The sequence below is a fragment of the Chroicocephalus ridibundus genome, chromosome 5 (genome assembly GCF_963924245.1).
Source record: "Chroicocephalus ridibundus chromosome 5, bChrRid1.1, whole genome shotgun sequence".
In the NCBI taxonomy this organism is placed as follows: Eukaryota; Metazoa; Chordata; class Aves; order Charadriiformes; family Laridae; genus Chroicocephalus; species Chroicocephalus ridibundus.
In genome coordinates, this window is record NC_086288.1 from 44856393 (window position 1) to 44880761 (window position 24369).

Below are 24369 nucleotides of genomic sequence, written 5' to 3' on the forward strand. Positions count from 1 at the left end.
GGTGGGCTAAATTGTGATGAGTCAACCTAACAGTCAACAGTGACAGCCTGGTGCTGCTGGTAAATCCAAGCACTGCTGACACCACCAACCTTCAGTGTGCATGAGTTGTTTTTGTTTGGTTTTTTTTTGGGGGGGGTGGTTGTCTCTGGTAGCTGTCACTGCTGCACCCAGCGATCTTTTATTAGATGGTTTGATTGTGGCAGGTGCTCTAGAGGAAGCTGGGGAGGGGATGAAGAGGGGAATTGTTCAGTGCAGTGAGGAAGATGCTTTGAAAGCAGACATGTCTGATCCCTGAGCTTGTGTGTGGGTGTGTGTTTGCTTGGGAGTGCGCAGGCAGGAGGACGCTTCCTGCTCTATCCTTTCAATATGATGCTTTCTATTTTCACAGCCAGCGATTGTGAAAATTAGTTCTGGGGTTTCATTTACCAGAGTGACCGTGGCATGATTTGAGACCTCCTCACACCACTTCCCTTCATCAGGGATATGTGCTCCTTGCATATAATCCTTGATTTGACACTTCAGTGCCTACTGAGTTGCAAAGCTATAAAGTTGTGTTTTCTGCCTGGACTGGGACTGGCATGCCGGGGTGGTTGCACTGCGATGGAGAGTTTAAGTAGATCCATGGAGCAAAGCTGTATGACTAGTGCACCATGGGATAGCCTAGGAAATGTCAGAGGGCTAGTGTTGCATCCTCCAAAAATCAGAGAAATGGGATACTTCCCAGGGGTGTTAGAGATGGTTAGTTTTGGTAATCTGGACCTCTTAGTCCTAAAACTGGGAATTTTGGGAAATGAAACCTTGTGGGAGGCCAAGAGGTGGTAAAAATTGTTCAGGTATACTACTTCTAGTAGGAGGGCAGGGTAGACAAGTGATGTGTCTATGCAATTCTGTGGCAAGAAAAGGATGTTAAGCATAACTTGTTAAAAGTGCTCTTCACTAACAGAAACACCCTCTTTAAGGATCGCTAGAGGACTTGGCCATGTCTACAGATAAGGAGGGTAAAGCTTGCGTCCTACAGGTCTGAGTCTCTTGGCTAAAGCAGCAATTTGCCATTGGATTGGGCTACTTAAGCGCATCTTCTCAGTGTGTGCTCTGGCCAATGCTTTATCGTCTTCTAAAAGCTTACCAAGGTGAAAGGTTTTGGAGTATATTTAAATCTTCCTGGGTCACGGCTGTCTTCTGGACTGTTTTTTCAGACCTCAAAAGTCGATTTCTTGTCAGTGTTTGCACACAGTTGGTGTTTTAGTCAACCCATTTAGGTAAAGTTCTCCAACAAAAAAAGTCCCTGCTTTATTACAAAGTGGTGCCAGTGCCTGTTGGTATAGCCGTACTGCTTACCTGCATTAAACCTCTAGGCATGCCATGTGGGGATGAGCCCCTCGTCCATCCTTCAGTGTTGGCTGTGTTTTTCAAAGGCTTGATAGCTTTGTGAGGAGGAGGATAACCTGAGAAGGGGGGTGGGGGGGTGGGGGCCAGCAGTGCAGAAGGGAAATGTAGGCAGAAGGGGGGTCTGCCCTTCCCATGGGTACTGGCTGGAGCGTGCCCTTAGGCTTTCACCATGATGACTGGTACGTTGCTAGCTCTTTACTCTTCAAATACTGTCATAGAAAGCAGTATTAGGAAGGTATTTAGACATGTATGATGGGCATGTGGATGTAATTGGGGTGAGGAGGAACACAGCTGGTCCTTTGTGGAGCTGGGTAGCTTTTCATGGGGCTGTGCTTAGCCCTTCCCTGCAGCTGTGCAACTAAGATGAATAAAGGATAAGTTGAGGAGGGATAGGGCTCTAGTATGTGGATGGATGTGTGTCTGCACTGAGAAAGCACGTGGTGCTTGCAGGGGGGAGAGAGGCTCTAAAGCTGTAGTGAAGAAGAGTCCTTTGGTTGATCTTGACTCTATGTCTTAAAGATAAAGCTTCTTGGAACATAACAGTGCTGATATTTCCCATTTAATGACTTAAAAAAAGGTCTTTTTACCCCTCTTGAGTTTTTTTCTATTATGTTTTCTTATGCCTTTATCAATACAAACTGGTGCTTTCTGGGGAAAGGTCTACATTTGGCCTTGGCACAGGCAACAGTGCTCATACACTGTATTTACCGGGCATTTTCCTGCCTAAGTATTAACAAGCACGCCTTACTCCTCTTACACTTCCTTGAATTACAGTGATTGGTTTTGAAACCCTGACTTGTGTGGTTTGTTTTTTTTGTCACGCCTCTCTAGGTGTAGAGGAAAAACAAGTAAAAACCCAAGCTCTTGTCCTGTATGTCAACTGTTATTGCCTAAAACAGCAGCTTGGGGCATGCTTCTCATCTTTCACTGTGCCAGTATGGGCTGTGCTTTTACCAGCATTTTCCAGTTGAAGTATGCAGGGCTCTAGTAAGGGACCAGCTGCTTAAGGTGTAGATAGAAATGAGAAGTGGTAAATTAAGGCAAAATAGCTTTTTGCATGCTGCTGTCCATTCATTCTTGCTGACTTGGGTGGTTTTAAATAATGTGCAGCAAATGTCTCCACGAGGAGACCTTGCTGCTGAGTTCTTTCCTGAAAACGGCCAAAAATCTCATGTTTTAAGAGCACAAGTGATGCCCTGTGGAAGGATCCTGCAATACTGATATATTTGGAACTGATCAGCTAGTCAGCGTTTTCAGATTTGCTGTTGAGATCTTTCCCTATTCTTATGTGGTGATGCAGTTGTGTTACGAAAGGAGTTTGAGGCTTCCTCATCCTCCTGCTGTTGAGCTCTTGATGCATACAGAGACTTCTAAACTCAATTGCAGGCTCCTTTCAGCAGTCAATGCTCCACATAATTAAAAAAAAAAGAGTTCTCTCCTACGGGTTTCTCTTGGGGTATTATTCCTTGTGTGTTTTTTGGGATTCCCCCCCCTCCTTAAGTCTGTCTGGTTTTCTGCTGACTTTAGGTGGAGGAGGGGAGCAGCATTGTTTGATTATTAGGTATCTGAAGCACATGAATTGTGGCTTTCCCACTGTCCCAAATTGTATGAACCTGTGTGCAGCTCCCTGGTCACTTCTGCTGCTGCAGAATCCCTTGTCCTGTGATGTTAATTCATGGTGGGGTGGAGAGAACAAAGAATAAGAGCGAGCTCAGAGTTTAATGCTAAATACCAGGTCTGATAGAGCCTTGGATAGGGGTAGCCTTGTCATCTTTCCCCAGTTCTAAATCTTAGATAAGACAATACACTTGTTCAAGCTGGACTTGGCCCTGGATCCGTTTGAGATAGTGTGACCGACTGCAATGTTCCCCATCATGCAGGGAAGCTGGTGCCCAACTATTTCACAGTAGTGATGGACACTTTTAGCAAACTCCTGAAAGTCAGCTTGAAGTGGCCAAAACCTTGCTTCAAAACTAAAGCCCTAAATGTCTTCTGGAAAGTAGATTTTTTTTTTTTTTCAGATAACTAGGCAGTTCATTCTGTCATGCTGAGAATTGGTAATTCTTCATGGGAGGAAACTGGGAAAGTCTAAAAGCTTTTACAGTTGAACAGGTGACTTTTGTTCTAAGCTCTTGCTCAGAGGCTCAAGTGTTTTGCTTTATTAACCTTAGGGCAAGATGTTGCATTTACTGATGAGTTTCAGAAACATCTTTGGTTTCAGCAAAGCAGTGTTGAAGAAAGTGGTGGAAATTTGAGGTACGCCTCAAATTTGAGGAAATTTGAGGAAATTTGAGGAAATTGGAGTACGCCCTTAGTAAGAGATGATGAAGGTACCCAATGTTTTCCCATCAGTACTTATGGGGTAACAAAATGCTCCAGATGTACAGGCTGCCTATGTTCAGAGACAACGCAAGAGCAGTACCTTTCCAATAACTCTTTCAAAATGGTGTTGTCTCAAAGTAAACTCCAATTAAATATTAAGACACTAGAACTTGGAAAGATTTACTGGAGGGGAGTCATAAAAGCCGAAGTCTGTAAGTACTGCTTGTAGAAAACCTGTTAGAGAGCTACGTTTTGCTTCAGTATAAGGCTTGTGCTGTGGAGGGCTGTTTACTAGGAAGATGCCAGCAGCAGAACATTGTAATTGAGTTACTGAAGTATCCAGAGAATGTGTTTTTATTTGTAATCCGCTAATATTGCAAGGCTCAAGAGAACTTATTACTAACCTTAAAACAAGAGAGTTAAAATGGGTTATTAGATCTGAGACACATTTCCCACAGGAATTTAATAATGGAGGATGGCATGGTAGGGTTTTGTCTGTTTCTGTTGTTAAATGCAAATGTAAAAATGGTAAGAATGTAAGAAATCAGGAAGTGTACCCACTTCTGCTCTGATACTTCCCACTGCAGATCATTTGATTCGTCCTTGTCCTAAGACCAAGCACCTCAAACTACAGCGAACTTGGTTGTCCTACCAGTTAAGCAGTAAACTTCATATACCTCCCCCTTGGTGGCTCTTGGAGTCACTGCAATAGCTTCAAGTCAAATGGCAGTGACTTCTGAAATCTTAATCTGTATGCCTGAGCCTACTAAAATAGGCTTTGTTTTCCATTCTGCAGCACTTTGGTGCTTCAGCTCTTCACTCTTACCTTTGAATTCAATGCTCAAAGTGATGAGAAACTAGTCAGAATCTCTTCTTTGAAAAAGCAACTAGGTGGTGACACTTTTAATGCCTGTCCAATTTAGTCTCATCTAATAGACCTCCCTGTAGGGAATAAGGTGGGGTGGCAGTAGAAACTTATTTACTGGAGTAAATTAACTCTTAAAAATGAAGAGGAATGCTTAAATTGTCAAAAGAGCTATACCACATGCTTTTTGGCAGATAACAGAAGATGGTATCCTGTTCTGCCTTTTTGGATTGGGAGAGCAATTTGGAGAGTCTGGTTGTCCTCGTAGGTGCTGGATGAGAAAGCAGACTCTGGAGAGAGAGGACACAGGCCTCTCTGAGAGATACTAGAGGTACAAGAGTGAATTTGCTGTGTTGTGTATCTTAGCTCCTCAGGGTATTGCTTTCCATCTTTGTCTCTAGAAGCCTGACCTTATGTCCTGCTGATATTGCTTTGGTTGCATTTTTTTTTTTTTAATTGCTAAAATCTGGAAGAGAAAACCTGGGGGAAAGGAACTAGCAACATGCGTTTGGTGGATCTGAGGGAAGTGGTGTGCTGGTGTGGAGAGGGGAAACTCCCACCCTGTGGTAAAAGTCCTCTCCAGACAGTAGTCTTTTCCTCTAGCCTGTGAAGGCTGGTGCAGGGGCTGATTTATACTTCATGGAAACACTTCTGCAACTTCAGGCAAACCCTGGAGCCTTGTAATGTTGAACTCTAATGTACCTGGAAACTCACATGCCTGCCCAGGCTTCCCTAAGCTGCACAATTGCATTGATTACTGCAGTGTTTTATAACTGTGCCCCTTGGTTAAGCTCTTTTTTTCAAGAGTGGAGATGTGAGAGTGGAGAGTGAGACGGGGAGAGGAAATACAGGTTGGTGTGTGTGTGTCAGGCTATGGGTATGTACCATGTTGGTACAGAAAAGAGGACTCTGCCTTGCTGTCAGTTCTGCACAACTCAAACCCATTGCTCCTGTCTTCAGCAAAACATGACTAAGGAGCTGAGACCTTGGATATTAATATCCCATAAGCTGTGTGGAGGGAGAGGCATGTGGAGCCTGCTGGTTTGTTTGCCTTGCTGACTGCTGCTGAGTATGCACTTAAGCACAGTGTAGCTAGCCTTGTCCTTAGCTAGCATCCCATAAACATAAGCTATACTTGCTTGTAATAAAATGATTGAAGAACTATGGGAAGAAGGGGGCTGGTGTGTAAGGAGAAAAGATATTAATTGCCCTCTCACCCAAATCAGTCTCCTTTGTTCTGCTCAGTTAAAAAAGTTAGATGGATGCTGCTTTCTTGAGATTCGCAAGAGATGCAGATGATGTAGCCCCGATTTACCCTTCCTACCTCCACTTCTGCTAATGTCTTGACCTTTAAGCTAGTCCCATAGCTCCCTGTGTGTGTCTGGACTTGTGCAAACACCCCCATCACCTTTTACCTCATGAGCATGTTACACACCGTGCCTGATGTCAATGTGCGTAGCCCCTTCCGTGGGGGTTGTAACAACTTTTCAAAAGCCTCCAACAAAACTGTTTTGAAGTCTGAATCCCATTGGTGCTATGGGACAGTATTACGTAGGGAGAAGACAAATTACCAGGGCTGGACTTCAGCCAGGACATAGTAGGGTGAACGCCTGACTCTTTTTTTTTTTTTTTTTTTTCCCAAACGTGCCATTGCATCTTTAATTACAAGGTTAAGACCTCTGTTTTATGACTCATCTGAAAAAACAGCACCTCCAACATAATTGCCTGAGCATGTTGCCTAGGGGACTATCGCTCATTAGTGACTCAGAGGAATGAGTGCCACCTAATGAAATGGCACTACCTGTTGTAATACCCCAGCCTTGCCCTTTTCATGCCTAGTCCAAGCAGCAACCAAAGCAGAGTCTCCCGTAAAGGTGCAATGTCAACCCACGGAATGCTGCAGTTAGAAGGTATTTCTAATAAAGAAAGCAACCAACTCTGAATTCCTGTTCATTAGGCATTATCAACCCATAGAAATAGGTGTGTTCAGTTAAAGAAAAAGCAAACAGTGTCTCATTTTTGCCTAGTGAAGGATGAACAAGTTGCTTCAGGCTCCCTTAGAAGCCATAATAGAAATGAGAAATTGATATACCATCCTGCTGGGAATGTCAGTTCCTTGGGTAATCTGTCTGCCTAGGCGTATTTTGTTTGTTTCTCTGAAATACGTAAATGCAATCATTACACAATAAGAGCCTCTTTAAAAAACTTTCCTTTGATCATTAGCATGCTAATCAGTCTGGATGGATCTTCTCCTTCCCTTCCAGGTGGAGGGAAACAATTGACTCGTGTAATGGGTGCCCCTTGGCCACGGTTCGGTTCATTTGTTCCTCCAACCCATTGTTCTGGGATGAACTTTAGAACATTGTGTTTCTCTCTTGGACCAGACACTTGAATTGCCCTCGGGTTTGTGTGGTTTTTCTTTTAATGGTCATCAGGGTGTCCCTCCAGGAACCTGTGCAGCCAGATGCTATCTGCTGTGAAAGGTCTGATCCACGTGGGGCTGTGATAAGTGTTAGGGCTGGAAGGTGCTGCCGTCAGTGTTGTGACTTGTATCCGTCTCGTGCACAAAGGCTCCCAATGGACTAGGATGAATTATGATGCTTGAAAATGTGGCACACTGTACAGTGTCGGGGGGAAGTATGTAACCTGTAAGTCAAAAGTTATGGGGTAGAGAAAGTGTCTTTGGGAAACGGTCTCATACCTCAAACGAAAAGCAGGAAGCCTAATCTGTAGAACAATAAAGCAGGCAAAACCTCTTTCCTTGTTGGCCCAAATTCCTCTCAGGCTTGCGTAGGTAATGTTTGATTAGCCTAATGAAGTGGGGAAAGACAGAGCAAATCTATTCCTCTTTCTGATTGCGTTTTGGCTGGGAAGAAGCACATAAAGAGGCAGCATCTAGTAGCGGATTTCTGAGGGACTGCTTTGGTGATTCTTGCTCAAGGCTTGAAATAAAGAGCTCTGTTAGCTCACTGTAAAATAGGACATGCACCTGTACAGAAAAGCTGGTGCTTCCAGCCCACGCAGTCTGAACTGTCAAATACTGTTAGTATTAAAAACAGCCAGGCTGGGCTTGGGTACCAGACTTTGATCACACCTGAAAGCAGGTGCTCCTATGATGTTTGAACATCTCTGCATGGTAAATACTCAATTTGCCAGCAGTTAATTGCAGAACTGACTCACTAACAAATAAAATATGTTCCATAATGATTCATGGTGATTTGGTCTTGGTGCTGCTGTGTTTGTGGGTTTGCTCTTGGTCAGCATCGTTTCCCATTTGTGGCTTCCTCATGAGCCCCTGCTGGCACAGATGGTGTTTGCTGCAGGACCCCTGCTCAGGAAGCAGGCCAAGGAAGGCTTTGGTGTTCTGGTGCTTATCTTCAAGTGCCAAGCACTGTTTTGGGATATCCTAATGATTAGGAGTAGCAGAATAGGATGTGAAATCCCATTCTCATCTGAATTGAGTTGTTTTCTTCTAAAATAAAGTGGTTCTTTTTATCTGAGTGTGAGATACAACCTGGACTTCGTTATGGTTTGTATTTTGTTATAAAAGCCTCATAGATGCTTAGCTCTTATTATTTTGGATGCACTTGTTCAGGTTTGATAGGTTACTGAGATGATCGGGCTTGTCTCAATCCTTTAGTCTTGCTGTTTTGTGGTCCTGGCTCAGGATGTCTGAGACTGCTTAACTCTCTTCAAGCTGTGACTGTATAGGACATTCTGGTAAATGCTAAAGTCAATAAACAAAAGGTTAAAATTGCCACATTCAGGAAGATCTGATGCCTGCAGTATTCCTGGTCTGACTTTCTGCTGTAATCCAGGTTTGCAGTAAGGTGAAAGCATTCAGTGTCTTGATTCTTATGTTTCCTTTTTTTCCTGTCTTTCTAGAGTCCCCACCAGCAGCGATGTCAAGAAATGGATACTTCTTTGAAGAGAGTGGCAAGTATTATTTGACCTCTTTGTGCATAGTATCGCCTTATTGGAGGGAGAGCTGCACTACAGGGTTAGCTGAGAACTTGAAACAAGTGATAGAAAACCCATTTAGCTTAAGCAGCATGCAGAGACAGTCTTACACAGTAATTGTGTAATCTTGCACTGGAAGCAGACTCTGCGTTTTTAAATCCTGTAGATGTTCTAGATATTCAAAGCAGTAAATAATTATCTTCACGTTGTCATCAGTGACTATTCTGGGTGGCTCCTTGTTTTTCAAGTTCTTTCACGATGTCTTCCTATAATACAGGCTGGCAGGTGTATTTGCTTGTCTTTCTGGAGTGGAGATGATGTGTAGGTGTCAAATCCCTGTAGAGACATCCTGCCAAAGACCATCAGGCAAATGTTAGATGGTTCTGGTAAATGCATCTTTTAGTCCAAAGTGCTCCGTAAGATTTTTCTTTGAAGCAAGATTAAGTTGTGGCATTTGGAAACCTGTATCATCTGCCTCAAAGGCGGCAGAGCTCTCAGAGATATCGTACTTGTAAAAGGCCAAAGTATTGTACAGCCAGACTTGAAGTGCAATGAGGTCCCAGGTTCTCTACTGGTTTTGGAGAAATAGCATATACGGGGCTTGTTAGGAAGAGATTATCTTGAGAGTTCAACTTAAGAGCAGCCTTTTCAGGATGTAGTCTCTAAGGGCCTGGGACTTGTTGTTCTGGAGAAGGTGCAATGCTTGGAGTATTCATGACTTCCAAATTGGGAGAGCAGAAGACTAAAATGCTCTATTATTTAGGCCTGTAGATGCTTGTAGCTGTCACAAGGATGATCTTGCTTCTTCCAGGGGTCCAGGTCTTACGTTAACATCTGGGAATGGGAAGCTGAATGTCTACCAGACATCAGCTGCAGTAGATCCAACATTGCTATTGACAGCACTTCCTTTGGCACTGGCTCGCTTGCCTTCTCTGAAAGCGTTATAGAGCCAATTTCTAGGAGTAAAAGGATGAAACTGGAAGCAAGTACTCTCATCTCTAGTAAGAAGTCTTTTCTGAAGGCTGGATTGAGTTGCAGAAGGGCAGAAATTATGCCTAATGTCAGGGAGGTTTTATTTCTTTGGTATTTGCATGTTTTCCAAGGTCATGTGAGTCATGAGGTCTGGGTAGCCCTGCTCCTACCTTCCCTGGCTGGCTTGTGGCCCCTTGGGATGTGGTTGGTGCTTTCTTAAGGACTGGGGTGATCCAGGTTGGGACCTGGAGAGATGACTAAGCCTCCAACTTCTGGCTGAGAGGAGTGTTAAGGGCTTGGTGAGAAATGCTGCTGTATGATTTGGAGGAAGGACAAAGGTGGCTGTTGTCTAGTGCCACTTCATCCCAAGCCCTCCTGCCACAAGGAGCACAAGCACAGCTGTGTGTCCTAGCATCTTATGTGGAAAGGGTCTACATGCCCCCTTCCAGGACTCAATGGCTTGTCTTCCTCAAACTGTCCAAACAGAACAACAAAAAAAGCAGATATCTGGATGATTTTAGAGCACATGTTTGTAGTTGTGGAATTTCCTGTGCAAAGCTCTCCTATGAGATATGCTTTTTTGTCAACTTGGTGCCATGGCAGCGAGCACTTATTTCTGCCCTATTTGTGTTATTACTCAGCTTCCTCTTTTGTCTTAAGGAGATGGCACCTTAGAGCTACCATTAGGGACTTCATGTAACTGCGTATGCTTCTTTCTTGTTACGCTTCTGCATGGTGTTTGGGGGAAGGAGGGAAGGTTGCTTGCAAGCTTCTCTTCAACCTGCATGCGGTATTGAGGGCTGTATTAATTGTAACTGAGAATACAGTTGATTTCTTAGCTATTTCACGCTCAAATCTGCTGTCATTCTTGTTCCTTATTACAAACTGACCTTTTTAAAAAGTTCAGATGCTGTTGAGTGATGAGTCACCTTCTACTGCCTGATTTAACTGAGGGCTTGTGTGCTTCTGCACAGAATATATGGACAGCACATCTTGGGAGTTGCCAGATTCACATCCTTCTGTGAAGCGGTGCTTTGGCTCTCTGTACGGAAGTTTCATGCACTCGGATTCTTGAAGACTTACCCAAAAACTTAATCAGAGCTGGAGGAAGCTGTAGAGAAAGAAGTTACCTCTTCACATAGTTTCAAAACTACCTGTTTTGAAACGGAGCTGCGTAATCATTAAGCTGTTTCTTGGAACCACTTGTTCAGATCTCCCAGCTCGTTACAGAGGCCAAGAGATGCCCTTGCCCCACCTTTAAAATAAAAAAATAAAAATAAAAATTCTCCTAAGCTGTGTGTTGGGGGGGCAAAGGAAAAAATAAACCTTATCTGTTGGTTCCCTTAGCGCTTACATTTTTCCCTTTTCTCCGTAGAGAAACATCTTTTGATACTGTTGCTTTTTGCACAGTCGAGCTTTTTCCCTTATCTCCTCCTGAGATCTTGCATATACATATGGCTTTCTGTATCCTTAGTAATTAGGATGTTTTTGTTTCTGACCACATCTGAGTCTCTGTTCAGAGACTGTGTCTGTCTCTGCCAGCTTTTTTCTTAGCCTTGTTATGTTCTCAATAGCAGCTACAGCAATGCTAAAATTTAAAAGATGAGACTTCAGTTTTAGTTTAAACCATTGTAGTGAGGGTAATCTTGGCTGCAGCACCAGAACAGTGCTTTGTAAGACTCTCCTAGATATTTACTGTGCGTAAGAACTTAATGAAGTATTTAATAATTTGTTGTTCTGTTAATTGCTGAGGAAAGCCCAGGAAGGATTTTCTGGTGGATGAATGTTAATATACAAATATTCTGGAAACTCAGAGGGTTGTTACAGTCCCAACCATGTACTAACCTATTTGATAACTTTTTAACTGGCTAAAAATCTGGAAAGTTAATTGAAGGAGCTCATTTCTTTAGCTACGAGTTCTAGCACGCTCTGGTTTTCCCCTGTTGCTGGAAGAACTTGACTGAAGACCACTTTTGTAGCCTTTAGTGCATTGCAGAAAGTAAATACATGCACTGTTGCTGGGGGAGGAGTTGGGGAGGGGGGGAATCTGTTTAGTAGCTTGTTCTGTAGAGGCAACATTAAGAGGGAAAAATAAGGAAATAAATTTGCCTGCCTGGTTAGAAGTTCCTGATGGAGAGTGCAGTGGCAGCAGGTACGATGGCAGCTGTTAGCCATGTTCTGTTTTCAATCCATGTGTATTGTCAGTTTTAATAGTTGTCCTCTGACATATCTTGCCGATGAAGATCCATGTTTTTACTCATTCTTCTGAGTCTGTGGAACAACCAAATGAACAAAATCTGGCATGGCCCAGTAATATTTGCTGTCCCCCCTACCCGCCCCATGAGCCCAGCCCACTGTGTGTTTAAGTTACTTGAATCTACAGCAAGGTTGTTTTGTCAAATGAGTTTTCTTACTTGCAAATTTACGTGACTAATGAGATGATTGTGTAGACCCAATCTAAACCTGAAGATAATTGGAGTCCTGATGAAATGCAGCTCGGCAATCAATGTTCAGAACAACTACTCATCAAGCCCCACATTGTCTCTTGGCTGTCAGCCTCCTGCACCCTCCGTGGTGGTTTTGGGGGAGTATCCAGTGCCTGCTACAAGTGGATTAGTTCTAAAGGCATTGGGGTTAGCTGCAAGTGATTGAACTCTGCCGATGTACGATGAGCTTTTTACTTGACCCGAGAACTTTCCCTGATAAAACACAAAACCGGAGGCTTTCTAGTTCCTCTTACGAAATCCAAAGGAAGGAGTCCCGGTATAGTGCTGGGGATATTTGAATTGTTGCATTGTTTTAAAGCTGGCTCAACAGATATTGCAGCACAAATTTTTGTCTTCCAGAGCAAATCCCTCATTGCTTGGTCTCCTCTGACTTATTAATTGGTTTTGCTGGCACAATAAATTGCAGTTGTGTTGAAGGGCCCCAAGGCCCCAGCCTGGCTTGGGATGTTTGGATATATTTTATCTGCTTGTTTTTGTTTTTCAGTTTGCAGTTCAGTTTGGTATGTGTGCTGTGTTTTTTTTTTTCTTTTTTTAAATTTGTCTTTATCTGTCTTGGAATTGTTTGCTGAACTAGGAGATTAATCTAAATGTCTTTGTGAAAGAAATCCTTTCGCAATGGGTTTCCCCTGATGAGATGCCCAGTTTACCAGCAGGAGATGCGCTACTGCTACCTATGGAGAGCCCAAGGGGGTGAATTGCAGGTCTCTTGCAGGTTTTTATTTCTGAGAAGTGTCTATCAGGAGGCCTATAATGAAACGAACACTCCTGATTTCCGTGGGTTCTGGTACAGAACTGAAATTCCACGTGCTGCTGTGTTTTGTTAAAAACAAAACAAAAAATAAAAACAAAGCCCCACTGAATTACTTGGATTATACACAACATTTCCTAGAAATCTGGCTGCAAAATACAATACTGGAATTAATTCAAAAGTGCCTGGGTGTTTGTTGTGTTGGTTTTTTTTGTAGCAGATCAGTTCTTTCAGTTCTGTTATGAATTATTGCTGAAGTGGCAGGGGAAACTTTATGTTTCCATCTGGCTCTTTATGACAAAAGACTGACTCGAAGTAGGGTTGAAAACATGTGACTGAAGTTATGGCTGGCCAATAGTGGAGGGATCTGTTACTTAAAGGATGCAGGTCTGGTCTTGGTGGCTCACCTGCTAGACACTTCCTATCTCTTTTTATGCAAGAAGAGGTTGTGGTTTAATTTGTTGTCTTGAAGCACTCTGAAAGCTTAGGTAATGCATTGATATCTCCATCGCAGGTGGTCATTACTCGAAAAGGCCTCAAACCCATATCTGATGGGCTCCCAATGACTGCTCAAGAGCCAAGAAGCATCACCTAACACTTCCCCAGCTCTTCTGCCCTGTAAGCTACCTGTGGAGGAGCTAGGATTGGAGGATGCTTCCCTAAACCCCATCTAGATGACCTATAGAAGTCATTAGTCTACCTGTTCCAACCCATAACATTTGGCTTAATAAAGGAGGTTGTCAAACAAAAGCATGGGAATGTAAGCTCTTGTCAACTAGTTGTCAGCAGTAAACCCTCAGCAGTCCAACAACAGTCTGTGGACAACCCCTCCTTCCCCAGTTGTCTTCTCCTGGGCTGGCATGAACCATGTCCACGTGGCTGCCTGCCACAGGATGGGTAGATCTGCTTAGGACAAAAACACTGAGCCTTGCCAGGGAATCTCTCAACTGTGAACGAAAGGAAAAGCTTAAAATTCTAGCAAGCATCCAGCTGTATGTAGAACTGCTTTATTTAATCAGCGTGGCTTAAATTTTTAATTTTGTGGGAGACAGCTTTGCAAAATGTGTCTTGATAGCAGCCTTCAGAGGGTATTGCTCTGTGGCTACAGCACTTTAGTTGTTCTTGTCTGTGAAATGGAATAATTTGTTGGGAAGGAAGGAATTCTTTTCCACTGCTTTTCAGACTCTTGTGATTCAAAACAATAAGTAATCCCCAAACTTTGAAGTTTAACCTCAGCAGGAACATGTAAAATTTAGGCAAATATTTACGTAAAAGATACTGCTCTACCAATACGATTGCCCTCTTTTTTTTTTTTTGTCTGAAAACAGAGAGCTATTTTGGTAAGTAGGTGATTATGCTGAAATCAGCATATGAGATGAGACCAGAAGCTTGCATTGGTTGAGCATGTGAGAGTGGCATGCTGTTTAAACTCTTTTTTTCTAAAATACCGTGCAGATTGGGGAACTGATAACACTTGTACAAAGTTCTTCCTAGTCTCTCCTGAATCCTTCAATTGTTTTATCCCTGCCAATATTAACTAACTGTAAGGTTATCTAACCTTTGGAGGCAACGTGAGTCCATGTTTTTGTGCAGAGTGTAAAGGTCAAAACGGAGGTGGAGACTCCATTATTAATTGAGTTTCCTTTTGCACCCAATGTTGGGGATTTGGGTATTTTCTCAGTGACGCAGTGAATCTGCAAGCCTGCAGTACTTGGGCAACAACGCAAGCACTCTGATAGCTTAAAGCTCAGGCTGATCACTTTAGCTCAGGTTAATTAAAAGTTCATGCCTTTCTTGAAAAATAGTGTCTGTTATTGATTAGAGCAAGTTGAAGATCCACGGGTGGAAAAATCAGATAAAGCTGACTTTTTTTAACTTAACGCCAGTATCATGACTAGTTTTTAGGCAGATACAGGGCTTAATTCTCTCTCTTGAGTTCCTTAATACTAAGTTACAGCTGAGCATTGGGATGCTCAAAGAACCAGACCTGATTTTAGGATAATGCCAATATCCCAGTTGATGCCCCCTTGCCTTTAAAAGCTATTGAATATACATTGTTGTTATTGCTCCTGTTGTCCTTTTGTACTTGACATATTACTTTTCTGAGAAAGTGGGTGCAAATAGCTCTTGGGTTTTTCAAAAACAAGAACCTGCCAACTGCTGCACTTGACTGACTGCAGCAGAGCTGGGAGGTTTATGGCTTGAAATGCTAAGAGTGGGGCCAACCGCTGGACTTCACTTCTGATCAGGATCAGTGGCAAAAATATCTAAAGCAGTGATGTTAGAAGGAAAGCCCTTCTTTCTCCCAGGGTGAAGTGTGTGAGGCTGCTGAATCTGGCAGGAGCACGTTGCATACTGTTGCTCCCATGTTCTGGTGAGGTGGCCACAAATGCTGTTCTGCAAAACCAGTAAAAAGGACTGTCCTGCAGTTTTCTGCCTTGTGTGCCTAAACTCATTTGAGAAATCTGAGATGGCTTTTAGCATAATTTGCTGATAGCGTTGGATTGCCAGTCATGTGAGCTCAAGAGAACTCTTCTAATCTAACTTTAGCTTTCTGGCTTTTTGAAGAGACATCGTGGGAGGGGGCAACTACCACTTCTGAAAAAGAGCAGATGCACCCCATGATTTGGGAAGCTGGGGCTTGGATTTGGCTGAGGGGAATAGGCATTGCTGTGCAAGCAGGTGCTATCAATGAGAACACTTTTCCAGACTTGTAGTGTAAGCTACTGTGAAAGTTGAGGGTAAAATCAGTGGTTTCCAGAAAACTGCTTTGACTATTTGGAGTGTTAGTGTAGCATATGTGGTCCTTGAGAATAAAGGCAGTATTTTTTTGCAGAGACTTGGCAGAGGTCGATAACTTTTCACAAGCTTTGATCTTAGCTTTCCTATTTTGCCCTGTTAATCTTGCTATATGGATATGTACCTTATCTCATCCATGTGACTTTTGCTAAGACAGTAGCAGCAATATATCTGCCTAAACAAAAAATTGATGTAGCATGCATATGCCCACAACTGTGCAACATCTGGGTAATACCAAAAGGAAAAATGCCCACTCTCCCCCCCAAAAACTCCTTAGATGCTTTGGCTTGCTGTGCTGAACTGAGTCTGCAGCAAAGTGCGCATAGATGCGTTTGCAATCCTGGTTAGTGTGCATGCTTGCAGATGCAGGTGTTGATTAAAATAACACAATTGGCTTTGTCTCCCGTGAGGCACACCGAGAGGTTATGCTGGGGCTGTGTCTGGCATAAGTCTCATAACCTGGGATGTGAGATGATGTTGTTAGTAATATAGCTGCTTTTCTCCCAGGAAATTGAGTTTGATGATTAAGATTTTTGGCTTTCTTGGAGAAGTCTATAGCCCCTGGGCTGTGAGTGCTGCTCCCACGGAGCAATTAAGCTTTTCTAGGGAACATACATGATGTGGCTGAAGTTGTGCTTCTTGCTAACTACTACTCTGCTGATTTTATTACCCCAGCTGCAGCTGCCAGGTGCCACTAAGGCAGCAGAGGGAGAGGTAATGCCACCTCCGGTTGTTGCAGCTCAATTCACTGCGCTTTCTGACAGAGCCCTGGGCTCTTAAAACTCATCTCAAAAGCAAAATAGCTGCAGGGCAAGCACCTTGTCAGAGTTGTGTGTGGGTTGATAGCAGCAGGACTGGGGAGGTGAAGTGGATCTGAGAAGGTGATGAGAGTAAGGAGAGAAGGATGGAGATGGATATTGAGATATTAAAGCAAGGTAGGCCTGGGCCAGGTATGAATTACAGGGGAAGGGGTGATACTCTAGAGGGGAATGGCTAGAGAAATTGCATTAATTATGTTTTTTCTTTTCTTCCCAGCACCTGCATAAAATGAGGGGATGGCTTATTTTCATGTGGCATAGGATGGGCTGAGGTACAGGAGGACTTAGGGTCAAGGCATTTGCTACTTATGGCTGCACAGGATGAGAAGTTGATTTTGTTCCTGCAGTACTGAAGGATTGTGCCTGCCTTGTGCACTTTTCATGCTTTTTTATTGCTCTTTGCTATGAGTCCTGCAGGGTAGACTGAGAGGGAATCATCCTGACCACAAGCTTTAATGTGCAGGAGGGGCTGCTCTGATCTCCTCAGCCAACCTTAACTCAGTTCCTGACTCTGGCCACCTACTCAGCAAAATTGCTTTTCTTTAGTGTTTTAGACCATAATTCAGGCTGAAGTGGTGCTTCCTGTGCTCAGAGGTCTGACTCACCCTGTCATGTAGCTCATGGTGCTTCAGCAAATGCTGCCTTCATATATGAAGTGTTAGAGATGGGGGAGGCACCATTTTGGAGATCTTGCGCTCTTCCACAGCCAATTTGAGGCAGTAAGCAGAGGTGTCCAAGACCCCCCCACACCTCCTTTCACCTCCCTGAAGCAATTGCTCATAGCACAGGCTATGAAGTGTTACTGAGACTCTGCTTCCATATGGAAATCTGATTGATATTTACACAAAGTGTGCTATGGCCACATCAGATCTTACTCTGAACTTATGCAAAACACCAATCAAACTTTCAGAGGAGCTGAATAACTTCTGCTGTTGCTTGTGGCATCTGCTGCCCTTCAAGCAGCAGGGTTGGCACTCAGCGATCATCAGGCGATGGCGGGGGAAAACAGCTGCCAGGGCTGGAGGCAGCTATTGAGCCATGCTCAGAGGGAAGGGAAGGTGCATCTGCCATGCACACAGCTCATCTTCTTACCTCGAGGTGACCCTGCATTTGACAGGCAGAAGTTGCTCGTGTTTTAAAATGCCTGGCAGACTAATAGGCTGAAGGACTCAAAACAGGAGTGGTTTGAAGCCTTGGGGTGGTTTAGTGACAAAGCAGACACCTGCCCGGGAGTGCAGTTCCTGTACAGCCCAGGTTTGGGATTATTTGCAAGCTGAGTGTTTTGTCCGTCCCTTGCCCAAGGGACATGAGGCTCGGCTGCCTTTTGTTCTGCTCTTTCCTCCCCTAAAGACGGAGGAACAGAGGATGCTTTTCTTGCCAGAGTCCTCGCTGACCTCTGCCCAACCCTCTGATCTTACTCCACCCTTGCCCTTCTTCCAGCTCCTGTGCTTCTTCTCCCCTGTCTCCAGCCGGCTCCGTTTTCAGGGCTCACCACTGCTGTGCTCATCAAGCCAGTTTGAGTAGGCTTGGGAAGTGAATAAATAGTTTTCCCTGCTTGGCTTTTACCCATCTATGTCTTAATTGCATTAGGACAGTGGGGAAAACCTTAACGATGTTCTCTGAGCTGTGGGCTCAAACTGTCCTGCCCCTATGTGCCTCCTGTCCGCCCCACTGAGTGGGAAGGATGGAGAATCGTGGACCTGTTGTGACAACTTACTGGGGGCTGAAATGGAAAATTCAGGATCATCATTTTTAGCCTGTCTCAGGCTGATTTTGCTTTGCAGGGTGGCCCAAGGTGGCATTGAGGGGGCTGTCAGCACTGGTGGGTGCTCTGCTTTCAGGAGAGTTTATGCTGTCTGTTGTGCATATCAGAGAAACCGAACCCTTTGCTTGTGATTAAGATGCTTGCCTGGGGCTTTGTGGTACTTCTGAAACTACCAGGCAATGCTGCCTAGTTCTTGTTCGTCCCTCCAAGACACAGGCTGTCCCTCAGTCCTATCATATGTCAGCTGCTTTATGGATGTTTTATACCTGGTCGTGCCCACAGTGTCATGATACTCATAGAATCATGGAATGGTTTAGGTTGGAAGGGATCTTAAAGATCGTCTAGTTACAAGCCCCCTGCCACCAGCAGGGACACCTCCCACTAGACCAGGTTGCTCAGAGCCCTGTCCAGCCTGGTCTTGAACATTTCCGGGGATGGGGCATCCACAACTTCCCTGGGCAACCTGTTTCAGTGTCTCACTCTGGGCATTATGTTTGTATGCTCTTTACCTTGCTTTCTGTCTGTTTTGGACAAGTTTCCATCATGCAGGGATGGAGACAGCTGCCTAAGCTCCACCAGCAGCAGAGGACAGCACCTTTGGTGTGTTTTGATGGCTGTCTGGCAGGCTGGTTGGGGACAGCAGCTTTTTGGAGCCTTCAAAGTAGTTCTGATAGGACCAATTCACATTTATTCCTGTCAAGCGGGTAGATGAAGGAGGCAGAGATTGGGAGAGGGGTGTTAATCTGAGTTTTTTGTTGGGTTTTCCATGCCTCAGATAAGCAGCTCAGAAGTTACCTGAAGGCTTGAACCCCTAGCACCCTCCAAGCCCTCCTGGGGAGATGCTGAGCACCCGTTGGCATGTTGCTCGCAGCAGGAAGCGCTGCAGCCCCTGTCCTGAGTTGCTGAGTTCCTGTTTGTGGCCTCCCTGCTTGTGGCTTGTTTTTTTTGTGGCGGCTAGCTGTTGGCTTGAGATCCCTCTGAGACTGCATGTGCTGCTCTTAGCTGCTGCTGCTTCTACATTTGCTTATACGAGGCTGTAAAAAAAGCCATCAATATTTTAGTTTCCATTCAAGCCTTTGCCTTGAAGCTCACCCTTTTCATTTTGCCATAGTGCCTAAAGCAAGCTAATGAAATATATCCCTCCTGCTTCAAATTAGGCATAAAAGACTTGTCAGAAGATGGGTAGAAGCTGCTGAATAATCCTGGTAATGTAAAAATTGACATTCTATAATGTCCCTAATTCTCCTAATTAAACATGATACACGAATATGCCACAAGAGTCCTCCAGCTGCTTCATAATAAAATGTTGCAGTGAACCAGCTTGCTGTTGAATGAGGCTAGGTTAAACTCTAATTAGAAGCGTTGCGAAAGGCTAAGGAGTTGCCTGCTGTAATTAAGAAACTTGTCTCGCTTTCTCAGTGCTGCTGCCTCCTGTGACCTGCTCCTCTGCCCCTTGGGGAGCTGTGGGTCTGTCTGTCCATATCAGGTGTCTCCTTGGAAACATCTTTTTTTTTTTTCCTTTCCCCCCTCTTCAGTTTCAAATTGCTGAACCACAAGCGAGACGGCTGTGCTGCCGCTGACTTGAGCTGATGAACGCACACTGCGTTTGGGGTGGGCTGGGGCTGTGGCAGCTCTTGCTTCTGGGTTGCCGCTTGGTGGTTTTCATATGGTTTCCAGTAAGAGTTTTCATCCTGGCTTTCTTTTGATCTGAGAGGAGCAAGGCGTGCCCCCTTGGGTCTGCCACTCGTTCCATGGGCTCGGTGAGCAGGCTGGTGGGCAAAGCCTGTGCTGTTGCCTGGCCAGGCTCCAGAGCGACCCTTTGGATGTACGCCTGAGGCCAACCCAAAATGTGCCAGAACTGATTGCTTTATAATTTTGAGCCCCTCACCAGGCGAGGGGATAAGAGAAGCCCCTGGCAAAGGCCCCAGGTGTTCCTGAGGCCTTGCTGCAGCTTTCGGCGGCCATGATGGGTGGGTATGCCTGCAGCCCGCTGGCCCCGGCCCCACAGCCCTGCTAACTGCCCTCCGCATGTCGTTGGCAGGGTACCTCAAGTGTGACACGGACGATGGCTGCGAGACCAAGGAGGAGACGGCGGGTGAGGAGCTCTTCGACGCGGTGAACTCCTCCATCGTCTCGGGGGACAGCATCCGCTTCTTCGTCAACGTCAACCTGGAGGTGCCGCCAAACGCCACCGGTGAGTGCTGCCCCCCAAAACGGAGCTGCGAGGCACTGTTGCTGCTCGCTGCGAAATCTTGGAGGGGTTTCTTATTGTATTTAGGAAAACCTAATAAAAGTTTAGTTGCCGAGCAGTCCTTCAGCCATCTGTATGAAGCATTCCTGACTCCTTTTTCCTTCCCCTTGTAAACCAAGGCCTCAACTTTGGGGCCTGCAGCCTTGCTGTCGCTCTCGCTGCTGTTGCTGGATGAGAGTAGTTTTTAGGGAGAAATTGTGATTCTTGATGCATGTTAGTCCCTGTAAGACAACTTGAACGTGGCTCTGGGGCTTCCCAAGGTTTTTGGAATTATTTTTTTTGATCACTTCTTAATTGAAATGCTGGAGGTGAGTCGGAGCTGTAGATTGCTCGGGTCAGTTGCTGCTCTCTGCAGCAGCTGACAAGGGAAGAGTGTACAGGGACTTTTGGGGCTGGAGGTGTGCCTTTTGGGTTTTATCAGAGGCAAGCAACCCCTATACCTGCTGTGTTGAAGCAGCTAGGAAAAACGAGAAAATCAGCTCTATCTGCAGTGCAAGGAAGTGCTGTTGTGTGTCATGCTCTGTTTAGGAATACGAACTACTCCCTCCAGGTGAGGGCCCAAGCGCCGAGAGCCCCCAGGTATGCTTTACTGGGATCTGTGCCTGCTACAAGGCAGCTTCATGCGGGGGAGCAGGATGGCATTTGCTGGCTGTGGTGCCTGCAGTGCTGTGTGGGCCTGGGGGTGAACCCACCAGCGAAATGCACCCCTGGGGCTTCCAACCTCAGGCAGCCGCAGTGTCAGCTTTGAGTGGTGGCTTGGCTCGTTCGTATAGGCCAAGTGGCCACAGAGGAAGTGGTTGTGCAGTCATGTTGCAGATAGACGTGTCTGCTCAAAACTCCTCTCTGTGTACTCTCCCTGCCAAGCCAGCATCCTTTAGAAACTTTGTCCAACATGGGGACCGAGATGGAAGGGACTTTCAAACAGCCTAGTTAACACAAATTGTGAAGATATATATCTAAAATGCTTGCTATTGAGGAATTAAATCCCTCGATTGCTCTAGAGGTTGCTTTTGCCTCTAGCCCACCATTTTAACATCTTCTGTAAGGCACATGCTAAATGGTGAAGGAGGAGGACTAGCAAAACCTGGCTTTAGTGGTATGTGCCTAGGAAAATGCAGCCTCTGGGACGCGGCAACAGTCTGGGTTTCATCTTGGCAGCTGGAGGCAGACTGAAGCCTGCCTGTGTGGGCACTGACTATTTTGGAAATTAAATGCAAGGGCTCTGGATCATCCTTGGCGTCATAGTATCACAGAGTCCTTTAAATTTGCTCAAAGTTATTTTTAGATTACAAGCAAATCCCAATTGATCTATAGTGAGCAATTACTTGAAACAGCAATGCAGAATAGGCATGGCCTGGACCTCTGACTATCTCGAAGGCTACTTTTTGAATTTGAGCAGTGACTTTAACTTAAGAAAAATATCTAGCAATTTTCAAGCCTGCATTTTTACAAATGCCATCTTAATTGAAAGATATAAGGGGAACTGTACTCTGCTATGACAAGTCTGGGTTTAATGCCGTGGGGTGCATTGTTTGGGGATGAGGAATGCAAGTACTGTGGATTCTTCTGTGTTGGAAGAAGCTGACTTGTGTGTCCTCCTGGGCTTTTCATAAGTGTTTTCCCTTCCATTCAAAACAGGACAAAAAAGGCCTCCTTATTTCCCTCAAGCACTGATGTTTGGTGGTGGTATTAGTTGTATCCTTTTTCTTCAGCTGAGATGCTTAGGATTTTTAAGGGAAAATGGACTTCTGATGTACTGGAGTCCCCTTTCAAATGTGAGGATAGAAGTCTTAAAAACGGGCTTCAGGCAGAACTAAAGTCCAGACTTTCAATAAGGGCAGGTGTGAAATGAGATTTAATTTTTTCCCATGACAGCATCAAAGTGGTCCAGGTAACCAAAATCCAGGTTCTTCCCTGTTATCATCAGGCATAGGATTCCTCAGACTCTCCGGGGTTTGAGTCATCTAGGCTGTCAGCTCTTTCTCAGAGGTCGTTTTGATGAAGCATCTTCCAGAGTTGATTTTATACATACTGAATCAGACTCTGGCTGCACAGGGCATAGCTGATCCTCCTGGACAGCTGAGTCCTCAGGTGGTTGAAAGTGGCTGAGATGAGCCTCTTAAGCTCTTCTGAAAAAAGTAGTCTGAATTGCTGAAAAAAAATACCCTCTTCACAAGTTTCCTAAGCTCTTTCCAGAAATGAGGTTTAACTATGCTGTGGCTGAGGTATGTCTGGGAGTGTACTGTTCCTTGTTTTCTACAAGGGGACGCTTTTCAGAAATGCCCTTGCATTGCTGCTGCTCTCTGGTTGTTTCATTTTTATATTCAGTCTTTGCATGCCTGGAACAGAACTGTGGAGATGAGCACTTGCAGTGCCTGTCTCCAGCAAGACAAGCTGAAAAGAGAGGGGAGGGGGGGAAAGCGGGTCTTGTCCAGGCAATGAAAGATATTCCCCCAAACACTTCATCTCCAACCCCCAAGGGGAGCTAGTGCTCCAGGATCCTACAAGATCCTCTGGTGCTGTTTAAACACAGTGGAAAAGCAAGCGTGGGAATGACATTTTTGTGTCCCCATCCCGTTTTCTTGCTTTTTTGAATTTGGGTGAAACCTTTGTTGAGCTGAAAGGCCTCCTTGTGCCAGAGGGCTCGATATTGCCCTCTTGTGTCATGCCACTCATTGCAACAGTTGCTGGGGCTTGGACGGTTGCCGTGTGGCCAGAGAGGGACTGACCATGGGCCATCTTCTGCAAAGAGGGTTCTCCAGTGCTGCCTGTGTTGATTTGCTCCCTAGTGTGAAATGCACTCGCTGCACAAAATGCATTTGCTCTATGCCCAGCAGGAAAGACCTCTAAGGTGACCTGAAACAAGATAAATAGCTGCTCTATGATATGTGAGCCTCTGCATGCCTGTTCTGGTTGTCACAGCTCGGTGTCTTGGCTGTATGTGGTTTCTAGATTCTCTCCTGCTGGAGATCTTTTCTGGTAAGCTGCTGTGAGGTTGCTGCCCACCTAAAAGATCCAAAAATCCCATCTGGGGAGGGGATGAGTTGGTACCCTAGGGCCTGGGTGCTGGCAGGCAATGTAAGTGGAATTACAGACACAGTGACAGCTCTGCCATCATCCTGTCGAGCTGTTAATCTCCATGTGATGGATGTACAACTCACTATGAGCATAATTGGATGCACTTTACTGTAATTCTGTTTTAAAAAGATCACTGCGTGGGATTAAACATTGAGCCAACAAAACATAGCACAGCCCATAAAATTCTGACAATTAACCGTTGTCATAAAATGCTGGGCTGTGTGCGCACGGATGTGTATAAAACAGGATAGCTTGAAGAAATCTAGGGTTTAAGGGTATGGCCTGTCTCTGTTTTAATTAATATTGGCTGCTGTTGCATGGAATACTGAACCCAAATCAGTGCAGATGCCCAGACACTAAAATGCTTCTCAGTCTTGATGCTTGGGTCCTTTCTCATGGGTGTTTTATTGCTTCTTTGTGGTACCTGATGAGAAGCTTTTTTTTTTTTATTCTCTTCTGCCTGTCATCCTTCTAGCTTAGGTTTTGGTGGCAAGGCCCGTTTTCAGCAAATATTAATAGCTCCAACATGGTGGTGGGTCTTTATCTGAAGCTGCATGCTTTTGGACCTGGGATCTGCATTTTGGGGGGGAAAGATCAGGATGGTTTTTAGAGAGACTGAGACTTGTACTTAAGTCAAAATAAATGTGTATAAGTAAAATGCACGGTCTGTGCCCTGCTGTATGTATTTTTGCTGGAGTCAGTACTGCATTCCTGCCCCAAATGAGATCCCTTTTCCCTGACACCCTTGCCAGAGGTTGGAGAGGGAGCCCCCCAGAACAGGAGCAGGGACATTCTTTTCTGTGCTGCCGGTAGGCAATCCAGCTTGATGCTCTGGTCCCTGGGAATTCATGCCAGAGAGGATGAGGAGCATCAGTGAGTTTGGCATGCAGTTGGC

The 24369-nt window shown here is 44.9% G+C and overlaps 1 protein-coding gene across 2 annotated transcripts in view; it reads left to right on the forward strand.

Moving 5' to 3' along the window:
• SLC4A11 (solute carrier family 4 member 11) overlaps positions 1-24369 on the forward strand; it is a 97522-nt gene that overhangs the window by 4911 nt on the left and 68242 nt on the right. For both annotated transcript variants that reach the window (XM_063335877.1, XM_063335879.1), the window contains exons 2-3: positions 8462-8512; positions 20187-20339. In XM_063335877.1, the coding sequence (XP_063191947.1) occupies positions 8462-8512; positions 20187-20339 (204 nt within the window). The remainder of the gene's footprint in view (positions 1-8461; positions 8513-20186; positions 20340-24369) is intronic.